The sequence below is a fragment of the Enhydra lutris genome, unplaced genomic scaffold (genome assembly GCF_002288905.1).
Source record: "Enhydra lutris kenyoni isolate GAN:26980312 unplaced genomic scaffold, ASM228890v2 scaffoldscaffold32, whole genome shotgun sequence".
Taxonomy (NCBI): domain Eukaryota; kingdom Metazoa; phylum Chordata; class Mammalia; order Carnivora; family Mustelidae; genus Enhydra; species Enhydra lutris.
Genome location: NW_019154116.1, coordinates 743,599 through 762,914, shown reverse-complemented (window position 1 = coordinate 762,914; position 19,316 = coordinate 743,599). Strand labels below are relative to the sequence as shown.

At 64.6% G+C, this 19,316-nt stretch overlaps 1 protein-coding gene across 9 annotated transcripts in view; it reads left to right on the top strand.

Moving 5' to 3' along the window:
• The window catches only part of LOC111153386 (telomerase reverse transcriptase), a 23,748-nt gene extending 4,938 nt beyond the window's left edge, over positions 1–18,810 (top strand). The window contains exons 4-17 of one of the 9 annotated variants that reach the window (XR_002640995.1): positions 1,378–1,558; positions 2,658–2,837; positions 3,148–3,306; positions 5,732–5,827; positions 6,387–6,472; positions 7,400–7,513; positions 7,839–7,910; positions 8,638–8,826; positions 11,697–11,823; positions 12,214–12,275; positions 13,467–13,591; positions 14,208–14,345; positions 14,775–14,969; positions 17,051–18,810. Coding sequence is in view for 6 of the 9 variants with exons in the window: in XM_022512379.1 (XP_022368087.1) it covers positions 1,378–1,558; positions 2,658–2,837; positions 3,148–3,306; positions 5,732–5,827; positions 6,387–6,472; positions 7,400–7,513; positions 7,839–7,910; positions 8,638–8,826; positions 11,697–11,823; positions 12,214–12,275; positions 13,467–14,046 (1,846 nt within the window). In the remaining 3 variants the exon portion in view is untranslated. The other 8 variants (XR_002640996.1, XM_022512381.1, XM_022512380.1 and 5 more) reach the window with 8 other exon arrangements.
• The last annotated feature ends 506 nt before the right edge of the window (positions 18,811–19,316 follow it).

Genomic DNA, 19,316 nt, shown 5'->3' with positions numbered 1-19,316 from the left:
CCTGTCCCGCTCCCCTGTGTGTGCAGGTGACGGCTCCCTGTCCCGCCTCCCTGTGTGTGCAGGTGACGGCTCCCTGTCCCGCCCCCCTGTGTGTGCAGGTGACGGCTCCCTGTCCCGCCCCCCTGTGTGTGCAGGTGACTGCCCCCGTGTCCCGTCCCCCCGTGTGCGCAGATGACAGCTCCCTGTCTTGTCCCCCATGTGCGCACGTGACAGCCCCGTGTCCCGTCCTCCTCTGTGTGTGCAGGTGACAGCCCCGTGTCCTGACCCCCCAGCTGGCTCCATGCCTCCGGGTACCCCTCACTGGGGGTCCCACCCTGGGCACAGACTCCTGGGGCCCCCTTCATTCACCTGAGATGTCAGAGTCTGGGCCACCTGGGGTCCGGGCTCTTAAAAGGGGAGAAGGTTGTACTGAATGGAAACAACCTCACAGGCAGGTCGTTGGCTTGACCTGGTACGTGGGTCAGATGCTCTTCGAATTCACACAGAATGAGCGGGACGGTCTTGGCCGTGGTGGCGTGCAGACAGGATCTGGCACACAGGCGTGCTTCGGGCAGGGGCCCCCGAGGCAGAACCTTCCAGCTTGCCTTGCCGAAGTGGCTGTTCGGCTCATCTGCAGGGCTGTGTCATGTCCGTCTGAAGGAGTGTGTTGGCCACACGCTGGCTCGGGATCCCGTCAGGGACGGTCTGCCAGTCTGAAGGACAAGCCCTGGCCAGGAGGCTGTGTCCTCACAGGGCTTGGCAAGGCCCCAAAGTGGCGAGATTGGGGTTCCTGGGCTGCATTGCACACTTGGGCCAAGCCCGTGACCTGAGTCAGGGCATCTCCGCTGAGGGAGCTGGGCTGTGTCCTTCGGCACCTGGGAGAGGGTCGGGCAGCCTCTGTTGTGGGTTCAATGTAACAGTGTGGCCTGTGTAATGATTCAAATATCTCGTGGCTCCTGAGAGTCCTTGTGGGGACTGTGGAAACTGTCCCTCTGCCTGGCGGACATCGGAGGCCCCATGGGGGCTTGGGCTCGCATACCGCGCTTCCTTGCTGGGGCCGGCCTGTGGGCGGTGGTGGGGAAGAGGCTGCGGGGAGCTGGCAGGCCCACGGAGAGATGGTTCCATTCCTCTGGGGGGCCGCACCGGTCACCCCCTCGCCCATCCTTGTTCAGGGGTCCCGGCTGCTCCTGCCTGGGCCTCCCAGGGCTCTGCCTGGAGGGAACCTGGTGTCCGGCACCCACTGTGGAAGGGGGCTCCTCCAGCTGGCCGGCTGCGGCGTCCTGGGTGACTGGCGTCTGGCGCTGGCGCTTCAGGAGCCCGGCTGCTCTCAGGCAGGCCCCCCGCCCTGCGCTTCCCGCGCGCCCGCCCAGCCGCGGCCCACGAGGCTCTGTGTTTCAGACAGCACTGCACCAGCGTGCGCCTCCGAGAGCTGTCCGCCGCAGAGGTCCGAAGACAGCACGAAGCCAGGGCGACTCTCCTGACGTCCAGACTCCGCTTCCTCCCCAAGCCCGGTGGGCTGCGGCCGATCGTGAACATGGACTATGTGGCGGGAGCCAGAACCTTGTGCCGAGACAAGAAGGTCAGCGCTGCTGTTTCGTTTCTAAGTCAGGAGCCCAGGATCCCCGGCTCGGTGTGCAGGTAGACAGGAGGCCAGGAGGAGGTCCGTGGCGGTCAGGCTGCATTGATGGGACGTGTGCCCATGGTTAGACAAGGAGCTTGTAGGAAGGCCAGGCCTGCAGGATGCTAGGCAGACCCTGGGGACCCACAGGTTCTTGTGACACAAGCTGGCCACACCGAGCCCCTGGCTTCTGGGATCCTGCTGCTGCAGGGAACTCGGTACTCCCTGTGAGCCAACGACAGAGAACTGGGTCGTTCATCTGCCACTAGCCGGCTGGTGTTCCAGTGACCCACACGACCTCCCCTCCGTGCCTAGCACACCCACCCCTACTGCAGGATCTAACCCCCGTGCCTTACACCCCTTCCCATGGGTCTCACCCCCGTGTCTAGCACCCCCTGGCGGGATCTCACCCCCCTGCCTAGCATACCCCTCCCCTGCTGTGGGATCTCACCCCTGTGCCTAGCACCCCCCCAAGTGGGATCTCACCCCGGTGCCTTACACCCCTCCCCACAGTTCTCACCCCCGTGTCTCGCACCCCTCGGCGGGATCTTACCCCTGTGCCTAGCACACTTCGTGGTCCCTGCCAATGGCATCTCTGTCACCAGAGCTCTGACCCTTTCTGAGTGGTTCCACAGAGTGGGGGTGATTTTGTCGCTGTGTGTCCCTGGATGAGAAAGCAAGGTTGCTGATGTTGACTGGGGACCTGGTTGGGTCTGTGCGTGAAGGGGCGCTCCTCCATGCTGGGGTGCAGGGTCCCTGCCTCGTCTGGCGGGGGGCTCGGTGGGAGGAGAAGAGAGACGCCTGCAGCTGCAGTTTCCATGGTTCCCAGACCCTGTAGCGGATCCCTAGGGAGAAGCCAGGGTTTGAGGATGTGTGGGGCGATCGGTCCTCTGGCCCTTCTGGAGTCGAGTCTCGGGGATGCTGGGTGGGCTAGGGGAGGCACAGAGGCAGGGTGCTGGGCCTGGGGGGCCCAGCAGGCCGGGGCAGGGAGGTCTGACATGGCCCCTGTGTGATGGGCGTCTTCGGGGCGTGCTGCCCCTGCCCCGGGCCGGCTCCACAGATCCAGCATCTCACCTCGCAAGTGAAGACGCTGTTCAGCGTGCTGAACTATGAGCGGGCCCGGCGCCCCAGACTCCTGGGGGCCTCTGTGCTGGGCATGGACGACATCCACAGGGCCTGGCACGACTTTGTGCTGCGTGTGCGGGCCCGGGATCCAGCGCCCCGCCTGTACTTCGTCAAGGTGGGTGCCCGGTTCCGTCCCGAGCCCATGCCTGAGTGAGCCAGCTGGGCACGTCCAGCCTGCGGGAGCGGTCCTCCCGACCAGCTGACCGTGCGTCATGGGCTGTGGCTGGCCTTCGTTCCCTGAGTTTGCACTAACGGGGCATCCCCTGGGGAAGCCCCATCACATTTCCAGCTGCTGAGTCTGGGGGCCGTAGAACAGGTGTGTGCCACGGGAACGGGAGACGGTGGGGGGGTCAGGGTGTCTCGGTCCTCCCGCATCCGAGGGGCCCCCAGGTGCAGCACGTAAACAGCACATCCGTCCCGCACAGGTGGACGTGACGGGGGCGTATGATGCCCTGCCCCAGGACAGGCTGGCCGAGGTCGTCGCCAACGTGCTCAGGCCTCATGAAAACACCTACTGCTTGAGGCGCTACGCCGTGGTCCGGAGAACCGCCCAGGGGCACGTCCGCAGGTCCTTCAAGAGACATGTAAGAGCCACGGGGCATGTGCTCCACGGCGAGGGTGTCGTGTGCACGTGTCCGTGCCGTGGGTCTGCCCACCCTCTACCCAGCCCCAGAAGTCGTCCCACGCTCTCGCTGCTGTTACGTCCGAGTCTTCTCATCCTGTGGGCCGCTGCCTCCTGGTGTCCCTTTACAGAAGCAGGGCCCCCGGGATGCCAGCTGCGGCGGGGCTGATGTCCCTGCAGACACCCTGTGGGAGCCCAGGCCTGGCCCGAGGTCATGCCGAGGGCAGAGTGAGCCCCATGGGCCAGCGCTGCGGGAGAGGAGAGCACCACGTGGACGTCTGGGCCTCACTCGCTGTCCCTGCCCACACAGCAGAGCTGAGGGTCTGGGGGTGCCCCTCCCCCCTTCCCCGGGCCTGGGAAAGGACAAGTGGCCTGGTCAGCATGTGGCAGTTCTCCGCCAACCGTCAGAGCAGCCAGGCCTGCGGAGCAGCACTTGATCTGGGCACGCAGAAGGCCGCCAAGGGGAAGGCGCCGACCTGGGAAGTCTGGGGAGAGCCCCCGTGAGCACCTGCGGCGTGAGGCTGAGTGTGGTTTGCAAATCCTGAGCCTGTGAGGAATGGGGGGTTTACACGTGTGGCGCAGGTGGCAGCCACCACGGGGTTGAGACACAGAACATCACAGGTGCCCACCAGACCCCCTGCCCCTCTCCAGGGTGCCCCCTGCTCTGACGTCAGCCATGTGGACTCATGGACCTGTCTCGAAGTCCATGAATGTGATGGGTGGAACGTGCCCTTCCTGTCTGGTTCCCTCTGCTCCAAGGCGAGCCCGAACGCGGGTGGCGGTCCTTCACTCTCCGGTCGTGGGCGGAGTTGTGTGGCCCCGACGCTGCCTGGCGGGGCTCTGCCTCCTGCTGGGCGGGCATCGGGGGCGCCCAGGGTGGGCCAGGCGTTCCCCCGACGGGTGGTCCGTGGGCGAGAGCGCTCGTTGTGGTGGTGGTGCTGAGGCGGAGCCATGCCGGGTCGGCGTACTGACCACGTTGCCACGTGTGCGGCCGGGGCCGGCTGAGCCCGCGGCCATGGAATCAGGGCGGCCGCACTGTGCCGGAGCCAGCATCCCCACGACGTGCCTGCCCAGCGCCCTGCGGAAGCCACTTGGGTATCCCCGTGTGTGAGAGGCCCACGAGGCCAGCTCCTGCTTGTGACGAGTCGCGAGCCGCTTGTCATGGACTTCTGGGGGTGTTCCCGTGTCTGGTGCCAGCCCTTGGTCCGAGGCTGCTGAGGCACCCCAGGTGCCTTCTCCGTCTGTCTCTGCCCTTTTGGTAACAAGCGGGATGTTTGGATGAGCAGAAGTGTTTCACGTCGGTGGAGCCGGGTTGGCAGGGGCGGGTGGCTGACGCCGTGTCCTTTCTGCTCCGCTGTCTGTGTCTCGCGGTGGCGATGCCATCGGGCGTTTCCGTGGGCGCAGCTCCTGCGCTCAGCGCTCCGTGCACCAGGGCTGGTTTCCGGGACGCCTGCGGGGGCTTGTGCACGGCTTCTCTCCGCTGTCTCCCGCTCAGGGTCTCCGCCGGCTCGCGCTGAGCGCCTGTTCCGCCCGTTCCTCGGGCTCTTGGGCCCGCCGGCCCTGCCCTCAGCTCCCCGTGCGCGGGGTGGGTTTCTCAGACTCGTCTCTCTGTGTCCTCTTTCTTTCTCCTTGTTTCGCTGTGTTGTTCGTTGTCTGTCTTGACGGATTTTTGAATCCCGGCCACTCGGTAGCAGCCTTGTCCTCAGGCAGGTCCCCGGCACCTCCGCTGTGGTCTCCCTCGTGGTCACTCCCGCCGCTGCTGTCTGTGAGGGGCCAGCCTTGAACGAAGCCCGTGAACCATAGGTTTCGCAGAATCCTGGTTTTCTCTGCAGAGGAGACTGACTCCCCCAACAGTGAGGGAGCGGTGAGCGCCTTGCTCTGATGGTGCTGGCCGCTGGCCCCCCGCCCCCCTCCCCGCCGTGGCCCCTATGCTCACCAGAGCGCGCCCAGGTCCCCGCCGCGGCCTCTCACTGCCTCAGCGGCCCTTCCCAGCAGCCCCCAGTGCTCCCAGTGCCCGGAGGCAGTGGGACTAGGGAAGAAATGGCAGTTTGGCTCCTTTCTCTGCCCCAGACCAGCTCCTCCGTCCTGGTTGCTTGGGTGGCCGGGACCCCCACTGCCTCCTGCTTGGGCTCCACCTCCCACGGTGAAGGTTCAGACGTCAGGGAGGGGTCTTGGGAAGGCAGGACACCCCCCCAAAGAGAAAGACAGGGGACTGACCAGGTGGACGGTTCCCGAGCTCCGCGGTCTGGACCTGCTCCCAGCGCTGCGGCCTGCTGTTCCCAGACGGCACCTGCTCATCCCCGGCGCTGACGAGGTCTCCTGCGACGTGGCTTCCGCCCGCCTGGCCGGGGTGCGCAGTTGTCTCACCCACTCCTCTTTGCCGGCAGGTGTCCACCTTCACAGACCTCCCGCCGTACATGAGACAGTTTGTGGAGCGTTTGCAGGAGACGAGCTCGCTCAGGGACTCTGTGGTTATCGAGCAGGTGGGCGAGGCGGCCGCGGTGCGTGCCGGGGCGGGGCGTGGACACGGTGGCAGCCCCTGGTTCCGGCTGGAGGGGCCCCGGGGCAGCCTCTTAGGGATCTACGCTGCCAGGTTGTCTGCTGCGGTCCAGCAGCAGTCCTCCTCGTGGTAAGCTCGAGACCTCCTCTCCGTCGGTTTTGATCTTGAGGCTGAACGACAACACACCCCAAGGGGAGGACGAGTTGGATTCACCCTGTGTCCCCACCTGAACCTGACCCTCTGGGGAAAACGCCTTCCTCCTGCTTGTAAGCGGGCGCTGCTCCTGAGGGCCCTCGGGGACAGCTCAGCCCCGTGGCTCTGTGGCCTTTAGCAGAACCAGGGATGGGGATGAGCCGGTCCGGCCACCGAGGCTCGGAGACATGCAGACCTGTGCTCGCTGGCTGCCGGCTTCCTGCCTCCGCTGAGGGACACACACTGCAACGTGCCCTCTGGGCCGGCACCCACAGGCTCGAGCCCGGCCAGAGTCACGGACTGCCTGCCGTGGCCGTCCCGCCCGCCCACACGTCCATCTGTTCTTGCAGAGCTACTCTCTGAACGAAGCCAGCAGCGGCCTTTTCCACCTTTTCCTGAGCTTGGTGTACAACCACGTCATAAGGATCGGGGGCAAGTGAGTTGGGGTCCTTGCCATCTTCCTGCTGTCACCTGCACACCCTGTGGCCACGGGGCTCCTGCGGTTTGGGAAGTCCTTTGGCATTTAAATGCCACAGATAATTTCTTTATTTTATAGAAACAAAAGCAGACTTTCCTGGGTGAGTGCCCACGGGGGACCCCAGTGTGGGGTGAGAGCGCTGGTCGTGAGGGTTCAGGCTCACTGCCAAGGCCATTAGAGGTCGGCTGGAGATGTGGGCACCTTCCCGGGGATCATTCCCGGTGCTCTGGGAATCAGAAGCTTTTTAGTTAGAGAATGTGTAGTTATTATCATGTTATGACTGATTATGGCACTTGTTACCTGTAATTACATCTGAAACGCGTCCTGGGAATCACGGCTGATGGGTGTACTGCGGGCCGGCCTTCCCAGAGGCCGCGTGCTTGTCCACAGCACCCAGGCCGGAGGAGAACTTGCTCTGAGGCACAGGTCATTGCTGTGTCCAACCCCCGGGGCTCCCTCAGAGGCGCCCCACCTGCTTCTCTGCTTGCGGGACCTTTACAGAAACAGGTCAGACCCATGTGGACAGTTGCACGAGTAAACAGACATTTGTCAGGGCTTCGTGGGGTGCACAGTGGTCCTTGATCCACATGCACTCTGCTGTGTGTGTGACGTCTGTGCGCCGGTGCGTGACCAGCGCGTGTGTCTGTGCTTGTGTGGTCTCCATGCGTGTGTGGTCTATGTGCGTGGCTGTGTGCGTGTCTGTGGTCTGTGTACGTGCTCTACTTGTGTGTCTGTGGTCTGTGTACATGGTCCACACGCGTGCTGGTCTGCATGTGGTGGGTCTCCACGTGTGCGTGGTTTGCGTGTCTGTGGTCTGCGTGCACGTGTGTCTGTAATGAGTGCGAGGCCCACGGGGCCTCCTCCTACCTGCGTCCTGTCCCCCAGGTCGTATGTCCAGTGTCAGGGGATCCCACAGGGCTCCGTCCTGTCCACCCTGCTGTGCAGCCTGTGTTACGGGGACATGGAGCGCAGGCTGTTTCCTGGCATCCAGCAGGACGGGTACGGACCTCACGGTGCACCTGTATCGACTTGCTTCCGCCTCCACCTTGCGTTTCGGGTCCGCTGGGTGTGGACAGGGGTCTGTGGCTCTGTGTCCAGTCACATGGGGGGTCATGAGTGGGTCTCGAGTGTAGGCTTAGAGGTAGCTTTGAGCACTGTTGTTTCCACGGGCTATGACCTGCGGCTGTGTCCCTGCCCATGCGCCCCCGGCACTCCCACGTCCCACGAGGTCAGCCTTTGTCTCAGTCCTTTGGGGGAAGTGACTTTGCACCTGTCCTCGTGAACGGGGACCCTGCCGCAGCCCCGGCTCTCCCATGCCCTGCAGCCTGCTCCTGCGTCTGGTGGACGACTTCCTGCTCGTCACGCCCCACCTGAAGCGAGCACAGGCCTTCCTCAGGTGAGTCCCCCACACGTGTCCCGTGGCGCTCCCAATGCCTGGGGGCCGCTGACCCCTCCTGGAGCAACAGCCCCCGTCGCGAGGCGGATTTACATTTGCTGGATGCCCCGTGCAGGCTGCCGGGCGGAGGGTGGCCCTGGGGCGTGTCTGCGGGACTCGTGCTACCTCAGAGCCTGGGGACTCCCCTGTGGCCAGGCTCGCGGTGACAGGTTTGTCCATAGACCGCCAGCAACCAGAGCAAAGCCCCCTCGGTTTCGCACTTTCTCCTCCCCTGGAAAACCACGCTTGAAAGGAAGCCCCTGGACTCCAGGGCTTGAGCAGGACGGCACTGAGGGCTCCATGTGCCCGATTTAATTCTGGCAAAATAACCAACCCCCACGTGGGCCTAGGCCTTGTAGCACCTCTGTTTAGCAAGTCCGGACAGACCGTGTCCCCCACGTGGCCTAAAGGGAGAAAGGGGAGCCCCACGAGCACAGTCACGGCCTCACTTCTTTTCCTGCGTGTGCAGCACAGCCCCTCTGCCGTCTGCCCAGTGTGCTGCGCGCCCCAACTTCCAAGGGACTCCGGGGAAGCAGCCCCACTCCCCAGGGCAGCACCCACACCCGCCGCCATGCCCTTGGCTCCGGCTCCCTCCGGCTCGGCACCGTGGCCATCCCACCACATGAGTGCCCCAGCGCCCCTGGCGGTGCCCCTCCTCCCAGGGGCTGACCTGGCCGCTCTGCTTCAGGACGCTGGTCAGGGGCGTCCCCGAGTATGGCTGCTTGGCGAACTTGCAGAAGACGGCAGTGAACTTTCCCGTGGAGGACATGGCCCTGGGCAGCGCGGCACCCCTCCAGCTGCCGGCCCACTGCCTGTTCCCCTGGTGTGGCTTGCTGCTGGACACCCAGACCCTGGAGGTGTCCTGTGACTACTCCAGGTGAGTGCGGCCGCAGAGGGGATGCAGCGTGGCATGCCCCCGTTTCTGCCTCCGTGTGGGACGGGTGGATCACAGGTCAGGGGTGCCCAGCGTCCCACCCAGATGGGGCAACAACACATCCTCCTTGGGACTGAGCGCCCTCACTAGGTGAGGGGTTTTCTGGGCTTTTCTTGGTAAGAAGAATTTGTGCAGGAGACGGGGGTCACCGGTGTGTTCTGCAGGGACACTGTAAATCTTGAGTTCAGAGGTCTGGGGACCTGCTGGGCACAAGCTCCCGAGGACACCCCGTAACGCACAGCGTGGCCTCCCTGGGGAGCACGGCTGTGGTGCATAGGGCCTGCCGTGTACGTAGCACGTGGGATCCTGTCCCGGTGAGCTTGGGCTGCTGTGAGCAATACCGCGGACCAGCAGCTCCCCTAGACTTGCTGTTCTCACTTCGTGGGGGCTCTGTGTCCAGGATCCAGGTGTGGGCAGGGTTGTTTCTCCTCGTGGTCTCTGCCGTGGTCTCCCCGTGTTCTCTCGTCCATCTCTGCTCAGGCATCTCTCACGTCTCTCTTCCTCCAAGGATGTCTATCAGGGTCAGGGCCCACCTACGACCTTAGCTTTAATCAGTTCCCACATGACCCACGTGTCACGTGAGTTGGGGCTGTGATGTGGATTTGAGGACCCAGATCAGCCCCTCATGGCCAGTCTCCCCTGAGCCCGAGAGCTCCCAGTGTGACCCCGGGCTTGGCGCGGACGCAGACTCGGGACGGGCGTGGGTGCAGGAACGCGCTCCTGTGTGAGCACCAAGTCCCGATTCCACGGCCTTGCGGTGGGGGGGGCTTCCCTTCGCTGGTCAGCGCGCCACCATCCTGCTTGTTCCCATGGTGCTCTTCCCGCTCTCCCAGCCTGCTCTGCGGGCCCCACCTCCCCTTGTGGACCCACGTCTCTGCTTGTGTGTGTGAAGCCCAGCCCCCTTTTCCCGCTCTGTCTGCCCCCATCTTCAGTTGGTCTCTCCTCATCCCTGGGACGCGGCTCATTTGCCCCGGCCTCCAGCCCTCCCTTGCCATCCGGCCCTGACCAGCTCTCTGCTCCCCAAGAAACACGGGCCATTTGGGGGTCGGGCACTGCCATGCCAGCCTGGCATCCCATTTGGCGACTTGCCGGGTGGTGACAGTGCCCGAGAGCAAGTGGGTGTCGGGGGCTGCCATGCTTGCTCAGGGCCTCTCGGTGCACACCTGCTCACAGATGCCGCCCTGAAGGCTCGGCTGTGGGGGCCAGGCAGGGGCGGGGAGATGCGAGAAGGATGAGAAGCGTCCTGGAAGGGACAGCGACAAGGCGGGCTTGTCTCGCAGACTTCCAAGCCTTCCCCAAATCCCAGCCCGGGCGAGGGCGAGGCGGCCAGAGCGGCAGGCGGGGTGCACGAGCACGAGCGAGTTTGCCGTGGTGCCGCAGGGGAGCGAGGGGAAGACGGCTGGTTTTCTGAGAAGCCCCACAAGGACGCGCCGGTGCGTCTCAGCACGCCTGGGAGCAAGTTCTGGGTGGGCGCAGGAAACAAACCAGCAGAGACAGTGCAGAGGGACTCAGAAGACAGGAAGGTCCTCCGGTGTGGCACAGGGACGAGGAAGCAGGACGCAGCCCGCGGCCCTGAGCACCTGGGGCAGAGACGGTCACAGTGCTTCCGAGTGCGAGTGGCCTCGCCGAGTGCGGGCTGTGGGGCCCGCTGCTACTTCAGATGTGTCCTTTCAGCGCAGACAAGGGACCTGCCCCTGTCACCCAGCAGCACGGTGCAGGATTCAAACCCGGGCCTGCCAACAGGGCCTCCCTCGTGGCCCCGAGCTCTGCAGAGGTCAGACACGGAGGCTTGCAGCAAGGTCGCGATGGACGCGGTCATGGAGGAGAGGGGGCAGCGTGTGGAGGTGCTTCCGCCAGGCTCTGCCCACCGCCAGAGAAGCTCCCGTCCTAGGCGCCCACTACCTCGGCGGTGCTCCCGTCGGGCCCAGGCACATGGGCATGTCTCTGAGGGCAAACACCAGTGAGTTCTCTGGAAAGCAGTAATTTGGTATTAAAGTCCTTGAAACATTCGTACCTTTTGCCCATAAGTGCACTTTCAGAAATCTGTTCTCTAGAAGCAAAAGTCACGGACGTCATTGGAGATTTGCTTGGCTGCGCAGCGAGAGTCACTGAGCTAAGGCAGCGTGGTGGCGGTGGCGGCTAACCTCTCCCCGGAGAAGCCCTTGTACGACTGAGACCGCGGTGGACACGCTCAGTGAGACGGAAGATGGCCCTAGAGCTTCGGTGCTCGAAACCAGCTCTGAGGACGGCCTCCCCCCGCACAGACTACACAGGGCACCCGGGCACCTCCGCAGCTGGCTGCAGGGATGCCCCGTGGTTGGGCCCCCGTGCTGTGGTGTGAGCGGGCAACTTTCCTCCCACTCTCTGTGCACACGCGCGAGCCTCGCCCTCGGGGTCAGGCCTTCCAGGGGACGCCATCCTCCTGCGAGAAGTCCTCCAGGCAGCCGAAAGGCACGGGGCTGTGGCCTCAAGGGACCCGCGCCCCGCTCGGACCCTCCCCGGGAAGCCGCGCAGGGAGGCGTGTGTTCGCACGTGACAGACACGTGTACTTGAGTCGCGTGGACTTTACTGGCTCTGCGCCATGGGCCGCTAAGGGCGAACACGCTCGGGACCCGGACCATGGCCCAGTGCGTGCGGTGCGGGGGAGAGGGGCCCCGCCCATCTGCGACCCCGTGGCCCAGGCCTCCCCGAAGGGCGGCACCAGGCACGGGTGGACACCACCGTGTGCAGGGCGGTCACTGCGCACCGGACAGCGCGGGCAGGCGGGCCTCGAGGAGGTCACACAGCTCAGCGCGGGCCGCTCTGTTCCGCAGTTACGCCCGCACGTCCATCCGCTCGAGCCTGACCTTCAGCCAGGGCGCCCGGCCCGGGAGGAGCCTGCGGTACAAGCTGTTTGCGCTCCTGCGGCTCAAGTGCTGCGCCCTGTTCCTGGACCTGCAGGTGCGCGTACCTGGCGCGGGGCTCGTGTGCGTGTGCGTGCGCGTGTGTGCGCGTGTGTGTGTGCAAGCCTGTGTCTGGGAACCCGGCTGCAGATGTCTCCAGCCCCCACCGCGGCCCCTCGTTCTGGGCAGTGGGCGTTCCGGACCCTGGGGCCTCTCCCCGCGGTGGGCGTTCTGGGTGTCAGGCCCCTCCCCATGGTGGGCGTCCAAGGCCTTGGGGCCCCGGCTTGAGGACCGCTCAGCCCTCACCTCCCCATCCCTGCCTGCGGGTCCTTCCCGCCAGCAGCCCTGCCCCCACTGCCCACGGCCTGGCTTTGACCTGGTGATAAAGCGCGAGACCCACATCTAAATTCCAGACGTGGTCGCAGCGTCTTTCTGTCTTTGTGACCAGGTGAACAGCGTCCGCACGGTTTATGCAAACGTTTACAAGATATTCCTGCTGCAGGCCTACAGGTGGGTTCCCCGGCCGCACGGCCACACCACAGGACCGTCGCAGCCCCGGCCCTCCCTCAGCCTGGCAGTGCGCCCTGCCCCCCGGTGTCCCAGGATTGCGGGATGCGGCATATGCCGGGTTTTCACTGCAGACTCGCGGCTTCGTGTGTGCGCGCGCACTTCGCGTGGTTGGAGGCGTCTGACCTGTCACCAGGCAGCAGTGGGCGGCCAGTGTGGCCTGGGTGTCCCCGCTCTTGTGCACTGAGCAGGACCCTTGCAGGGGCCTGGGGCGCGAGGCAGATGCAGGCAGCCCGCGTGCAGAGGTGAAGGCAGACACCGCAGGGCTCAGGTCCCGGAGAGCAGATGATTAGGCAGGGACAGGGGAGGGTCCACGGCCCTCTGATGTCCCCACAGAAAGGGTTGTGGCCCACAAACAGCCCAGCTGTCATTCCTGTCCCTCTAACAGGAACATCTCAGGCCCCGTGTGCTTCTGGAACATTCCTGGCCCCTGGGTGGCTCCAGGTCATCTTGCTGAGAACTGGGGCGTGGCTGGGCAGTTGTGGGGCCCTGCCCTTCTCGTGCCTTCCTATAGCTCTTTGGGGGACACTGCCACCTTGGGCCATGTTGACCTAGGTGTCCCGGTGGCCGCCGTGGCCTCAGACACAAAGCCAGGCTTTGGTCTGGTTTGCAAGGGAGACCTGCCCCTAGCTGCTCAGGGAGCCGCTAACTTCCAGCCACAGTCAGGACAGATGGACACGGGAGCCGGGGGGCGGACAAGGGGCCGGGCATCGTGTTGAGCCTGGGCAAGTCTGTGTGACCTAGAGGCGTGCACTGTTGTTTCCAGGTCTCTGGTCTCCCGCCTCAGCGGGTTATCGTGCGTGTGAAGTCAGGTGCTGGGCGAGCAAAGCACAAGCCCGCTACTCCAGAAGGGGCCCGGGTGGTCAGCGAGAGCAGGAGCCACCTGGGGGGGCTTGTCCTGTGGCCCCGGGCACGCGCAGACACATAGGGACATGTGTACACGTAGACACACATGCACACGCGCATGGGGCACGTGCACAGAGACACTTGCGCATGCACACAGGCGTGAGCACGCACACATGGGGATGCGTTTGCACACACAGGCACGAGCACGCACGCGTAGAGACGTGTACACACATGCACGCACGCGTCCCAGCCCCAGGGCTTTCCTGCCACAAAGCGTCCCTTCGTCAGGTTCCACGCGTGTGTGCTCCAGTTTCCGTTTGACCAGCCGGTGAGGAAGAACCCCGCCTTCTTCCTCCGCATCATCTCAGACACCGCGTCACGCTGCTACTCCCTCCTGAAAGCCAGGAACACAGGTGTGCGTGGAGGGCCGGGGTTACTGGGTGCGGCTGACCGGTTTTGTGGGGTCGCCTGTGGCACTGGCAGTGTACGGGCGCTCCCCGGCACACTTACGGCGTGGCTGCGGGCTCTGGGAGCTCGCCTGTCGGGCCTGGGGGTGTCGGCACCCCCTGTCCCCCCTTTGGTGCTCTCGACCTCGTGCATAGATCCAGGCCCACAGTGGAGAGGAGGCGAGGCCCCAGCCGGTCTGCAGCCTGGCCTTCCTCCAGGCGTCCCGAGGACCATCCCTGCCCCGCTCTGCTTCATCCCAGAAGCCGCTGGCCCGTCTGTAACTCAGGCCGCGCCGTGTCCCTCGGGCCTGTTTTACTTCGTTTGGTGCGGGTTGCTTTTGAGAACAGGACCAAAGCGCCCAGAGTCAGGGTTCCCTGGGGCCTGTTTTGGGGCTGACCTTGAATTGACGTTGCCCGTTTGACCCCCAGCCTCTGCCCCTGCTCACGGGCTCGTGGACGGGGCTGCAGGGACCCTAGGCAGCTTCGGGCACCTCGGAGCACATGGTCTTCCGGGCGTGGCCTTAGCCTGTCTGTCTATGTCACATCCCCCCGCCACCCCCCCATCCCCCCCACCCCCGCGCAGGGATGTCCCTGGGGGCCAAGGGCGCCTCCGGCCTGTTTCCTTCTGAGGCTGCACGGTGGCTCTGCCTCCAGGCCTTCTTGCTCAAGCTGGCTCGTCACAGTGGCACCTACCGGTGTCTCTTGGGGGCACTCCGGGCAGGTAAGTGGGAGGCGCCCCGTCCTGCTGTGTGTGTACGTGAGCAACGTCGTCCATGTCTGCATGGCGGTGGGTGGGTCCAGGAGCCCTGGTGGTGGGGTGCAGGTGCCCTGGGTCGCAGGCTCTCACCCTGGGGCCTGGCATGCCCCGCTGCTCACTCAACCTCCCCACACCTTGACCCCGGTCTGGGGAGAGGCCAAGGCCTCATCATTCCCTCCAGCCGCACTGGCCTGGCTGTCGTCTACACTCGCAACCTGTGTCCCCGGGCCTCTGCCCTGGCTGCCCCACCATGGGCAGGGGGAGCCCCAGCAGCAAGTCTGTCCTGCCCACCCCAGCCCACCTGGCCCCCAGAGCTTGGCCTGCACAGGGATGGACCACACCTGCCCGACCTTGGCCTTGCAGGGCATTCTCATGTCGCTTGTCCCCTTCCAGCCCAAGGGCACCTGTGCCGACAGCTCCCGAGGGCGACCCTGGCCGCCTTGGAGGCAGCGGCTGACCCCAGCCTGACTGCAGACTTCAACACCATCTTGGACTGACCTCCTGTCCGCGCAGCCCAGAGTGACTTCCAAGACCCCCGAGCCCGGGCCTTGTGACTTCATGTGGTGGGAGCTGCCGGCTCGCCTTCAGGTCTGGACCTTTTCTCCCCTGAGACCCTGACACTTGAGCTGCTGGCCGGCGCCCCCCGTAGAGGTCTGCCCCCACGTCCTTGGGGAGGAGAGCCCACCCGGCACCTCTCCCCGTCCAGGTGGTTTCCTTGTGTTCTTCGGGCACAGACCACCAGGAGGGGGCAGGCGGGAGCACTGGGCTGACGAGCCGGGCCTGTGTAGACCTTTGTCACCCTGCCCCGCCCCTGGCTGGGGACTCCTCCAGTCTGCACACACGTCCCTGAAGGTGCCTGGTGGTGGGTGTGGTTCCTTACCGCTGCCTGTCCGGCACCCAGGCCCGTACTGTCTGTGCCCGGAGCCGTCCCCGCACGGCGTCCAAAGTCTGTGCCTGCTCAGCTTTGCCCGGAAGCCAAGGGCCCAGTCAGCTGTTCTGGACTGGACCCACCCCGCCCATCCTTGTGACCTTGCCCTGCCCCCCCCCACGGCCTCCTGGAGCCTGAGTGTCTGGCCCACCGCGCCTGCCACCACCCCCACTTCCGACTCCTCCCCTCCAGCTCTTGCTCCACACACGGTGGCCCTGTGTCATCTTGGTGGTGTTCCTCTGTGTGGCCTCCTCCCCCCGGACCTGCCACTCCCAGTTACTCCTGGGAGCCACGGAGGGAACACGCCAAGCTTTTGCTCTTAGAGGCTTCCATTTTCCACGTTTGTATTAAACACAGCCTGCGTGGGCATCCGTCCTGTTTTCCATAATTACAGACACCTGTGCCTGTGTCCACACATCATGCGAGGGGTCCTTGGCCTGGTGGGGTTCCCAGGGGTCTTCCTGGGGCAGGTGCAGCCAGACCCTGAGTCAGAAGGACCCCGCCCAGCACCCGCCCTGTCTACGGCGAACTCTGGCCTTACTGTGGACCCTGGGAGGGGCTGGGCAGCCAGGGCCTGAAGCCCAGAACACTGGGTCTCCTAGTGAGCACGTTTCTCTGGCTTCTCCGTGTCCGGGGCTCTCCTGGCGGCTTCCTTGGAATGGGCAGTGGGGGCGCAACATGAGGGTTTGGGAGGTAGATGGTAGCCCACTGCCCTGCGTCCAGCCCTGGCCGCCCGCCCGGGCTGCTGGTCTCCCGCTCTCGTGCCCCGGACTTGTGCAGGCGATCGTGCCTGTGTGTCTCCTTCATCACCTCAGCCCAGAGGCTGTGTTCGTATCCGGACACATCGACCAGCAGGGCTCGGGCCGGGGAACAGGTGTCGTGGGGACGGGCTCTGCAGGAGGGGCTGTTCGAGCCGGCAGGAGTGGGGCTCCTGCTCATGCACCGGGGAACCCCCCAGGCTGAGGGACAGCGAGGGCCTGCAGGAAGGTGCGAGGTTTGGGGGTGGAGCTTTGCTCAGGGTCCCAGATCACGGCTCTGGCGGGGGCCTAGGTGGAGGATCTTGGGGGTAGTGAGCGGCCCCACAGGTTGTGGCAAGAGAGGGTCAGCCTGACCGGGCAGCAGCAGGGTGACCCAGACAGAACTTTCTGGGAAAGGCAGGCGTTCATGGGTGACCTGGGCGGTGAGGTGTCAGCCCGAGCTGTCCCGTGGGCTTGAACTGCACAGGTGTTCCTCCACCCCAAACAGATTTCTGTTCAGCAGATCTGGGGAAGGGCCCAGGATTTGTGCCTTAGGGAGTTTTGGGTGATGCTGGTGCTGTTGCTGGGGGGACCACCCGCCAAGAACCCCCTCAGGGAGGACGGGCTGTCCTGAGCAATGGTGACCACAAGCTCAGGGTTGGGAGTTTGGACGTGGGTAGGGGGCAGAGTTGGGGCGGGGGGATGTGACCGGGGCCACCAGGGAAGTGGCCAGAGGTCATGGAGGGTCAGAAGGCCCACATGGGGGGTGGGCCAGAGCCACGCCTAATCGCCCCCATGAGGTGGCCCTGGGCAGAATGTGTTGTGTGTGGAGCCACGGGCTTTCTTAGGACAAGCTGAGCCCTGCCCTGGCTTGGTCTTGGTGGAGGATGAGCCCACGTGTGGGAGACACTCGTGTACCCATCCAGACCATTCGGGGGGTGGGGGCTGTGAAGAAAGGGCCGCTCCAGGGAGCTGGCTCACTGCCTTGTCCTCTGTGATGGCAGGAAGGCTTCCTTCCGGGATGTCCCTGATGGGCCACGTGACTGTGGCCATCGAGTGTGCCATCAGATGGGGACGCTGCGCCACAGCCCGGGATTCCGGAGCTGGGGCCCTGCCACGGCAGGCTTTGTGGACGTTGCCTTGTTTACTGCCGCTGCCGTGCACGGCGTCCCAGGGGCTGCGCCGACGCATTTATGGGGGACCCAAGTCCACGCAGCGGTCGTAAATGCAGCGGAGATGAGCCGAGCGGAACCAGGCCCCACCCAGCGTGCGCGCCAACCCGGCGGCAGTGGTGCCCCGCTGTCAGAAGCAGGAGAGCTGACCTGCTCCGCTGGGGCGGACAGAGCCCGCGGGGACACTGCTGGGGCCCCACACCAGGCTCCCGAGCTGACCTGCCACTGGCCCCCACCTGCTCCCAGGCCCCAGGGGCCCATTTCTGGCATTCCAGTCACGGACCAGACCCTAGAGGTCAGCCGTCCGTCTGTCCCCAGCTTGAGTCTCGTTTCTCGGGTACAGACGTCCCGTCAGCATCTTACTCGGGATTGCTGATGTGTTAAAGCCCCGAGAAGACTGGTGCTTGGTCGGGCTCAACTCACTGAGAACCCTTTCTGGTTCATCTCCTTAAAATCCGTATGTGCATGGCTAAACCTCCTCCAGGTGAAGAGTGAAAATGAGATTTTTAAGGCAAAGAAAAAGACCCTAGTTTCCCGGTGTTCCCTGGGTCTGCGCTGCGCATTAGAAGGCTCGCTGACTGATGTGTTCCGTGGCGTGCAGGCAGCGCGTGCAGCTCAGGAAGAGTGGCTTGAGGGAAGGTGTAGCCAGTGCCCCCAGGACCTCACCTGCCATCCCCTGGGTGTGTGCGTGCACCTGGACACCTTGCTCACCTGTGAGGACGCCGTGAAGGGCTCGCCAAACCTGGGTGGGCCCAGAATCCCCCAGGCACCGTGGGAAGTGGAACAATGATGCCCCAAATGTGCCTCTGCCCTGACCGCAGAGCCTGGGACCCTGGGTGTGTGCGTGCACCTGGACACCTTGCTCACCTGTGAGGACGCCGTGAAGGGCTCGCCAAACCTGGGTGGGCCCAGAATCCCCCAGGCACCGTGGGAAGTGGAACAATGACGCCCCAAATGTGCCCCTGCCCTGACTGCAGAGCCTGGGAGTGCTCCCTGATGTGGCACAGGGGTATTGTGGGTGCAATGGGGTTAGGCAGCCAATCAGTTGACCTCAGGACGGGGAGATCATCCTGAATTATCCAGGCGCATTCAGGGAAACCCCAACATGAGGAGACAGTGTTGGAAAGACATGGCGAGGACTCACCGGCCTTGCTGGGTTTTTGATGGAGGAAGGGGCCACAAGCCAAGGGTCATCGCACGGCTCACCCTACCCACGGGGCTCGGGGGCACACTTCGGGGGGTGTTCTTGGGCTTGCTTCATCTTAATACTCAGCTCCTCTGAGAGGCACATTGGAGCAGGAGCTTCTGTTTCCCGGGGTCTGGGCGGCCTAGACAAGGGCAGCCCCAGCAAGCACGTCTGGACCAGGCTCATGGCGGCGTTTCAGCACCCTGGACAGTTTCAGCACCCTGGACAGCGTCTCGCTGCTCTGCATTACCGGGTTCCGCGTCTTCCCGGGGTTTGATCCCAGCAGCATGAAGGGCGCACACAGCTGCGACAAGTCGGGAGCAAGCCTGTGTGTCGGGGCCAGCACCTGAGACCTGATCCCTGCTTCACGGACGAGAGAGAATCAGCCTTTTTGTACTTTCTTGACCCACATTTGAGTCTCTGAGAAAATTTTTAAAGAACAAAGAGTGGTGTTTCTCAGCAATAAGGTCAGGAGAGCGTCCAGCACCTGCCTGTGCTCGTGCAGGGAGGACCTGTCCTGGGGCAGGAGGAGCCATGCTGTGGGCGCAGTGAGGGTGCCCCGCACACGGGAGGCCTGGGCCTCGACACAGACCCGGGCCCCAGCTTCCCGAGAGGGTCCATACAGATCCCAACAGACCGCCCATGTCCCAAGTGGTCTTGGCACAGAAAGGGGCTGCCCTTCCCGTCCGCCGCGGGAACAGCCTCCACGCGCCCTGCTGCAGATCTGTGACCTGCGCCTCCTCGGGCCGCTCTGCCAGCCGCTTGGCCTCGGGGTTCGCCTGCCCTTCGGCCCTTACGTGGACTCGCTGGGCACAGTGTGCAGCCCCACAGATAGCTCCGTGTGTCACCCCAGAGGGCAGGGCCCCAGGGGCTAGAGGGACAGCGCGGACTGTGGTCACAGAGCTGGGCTGT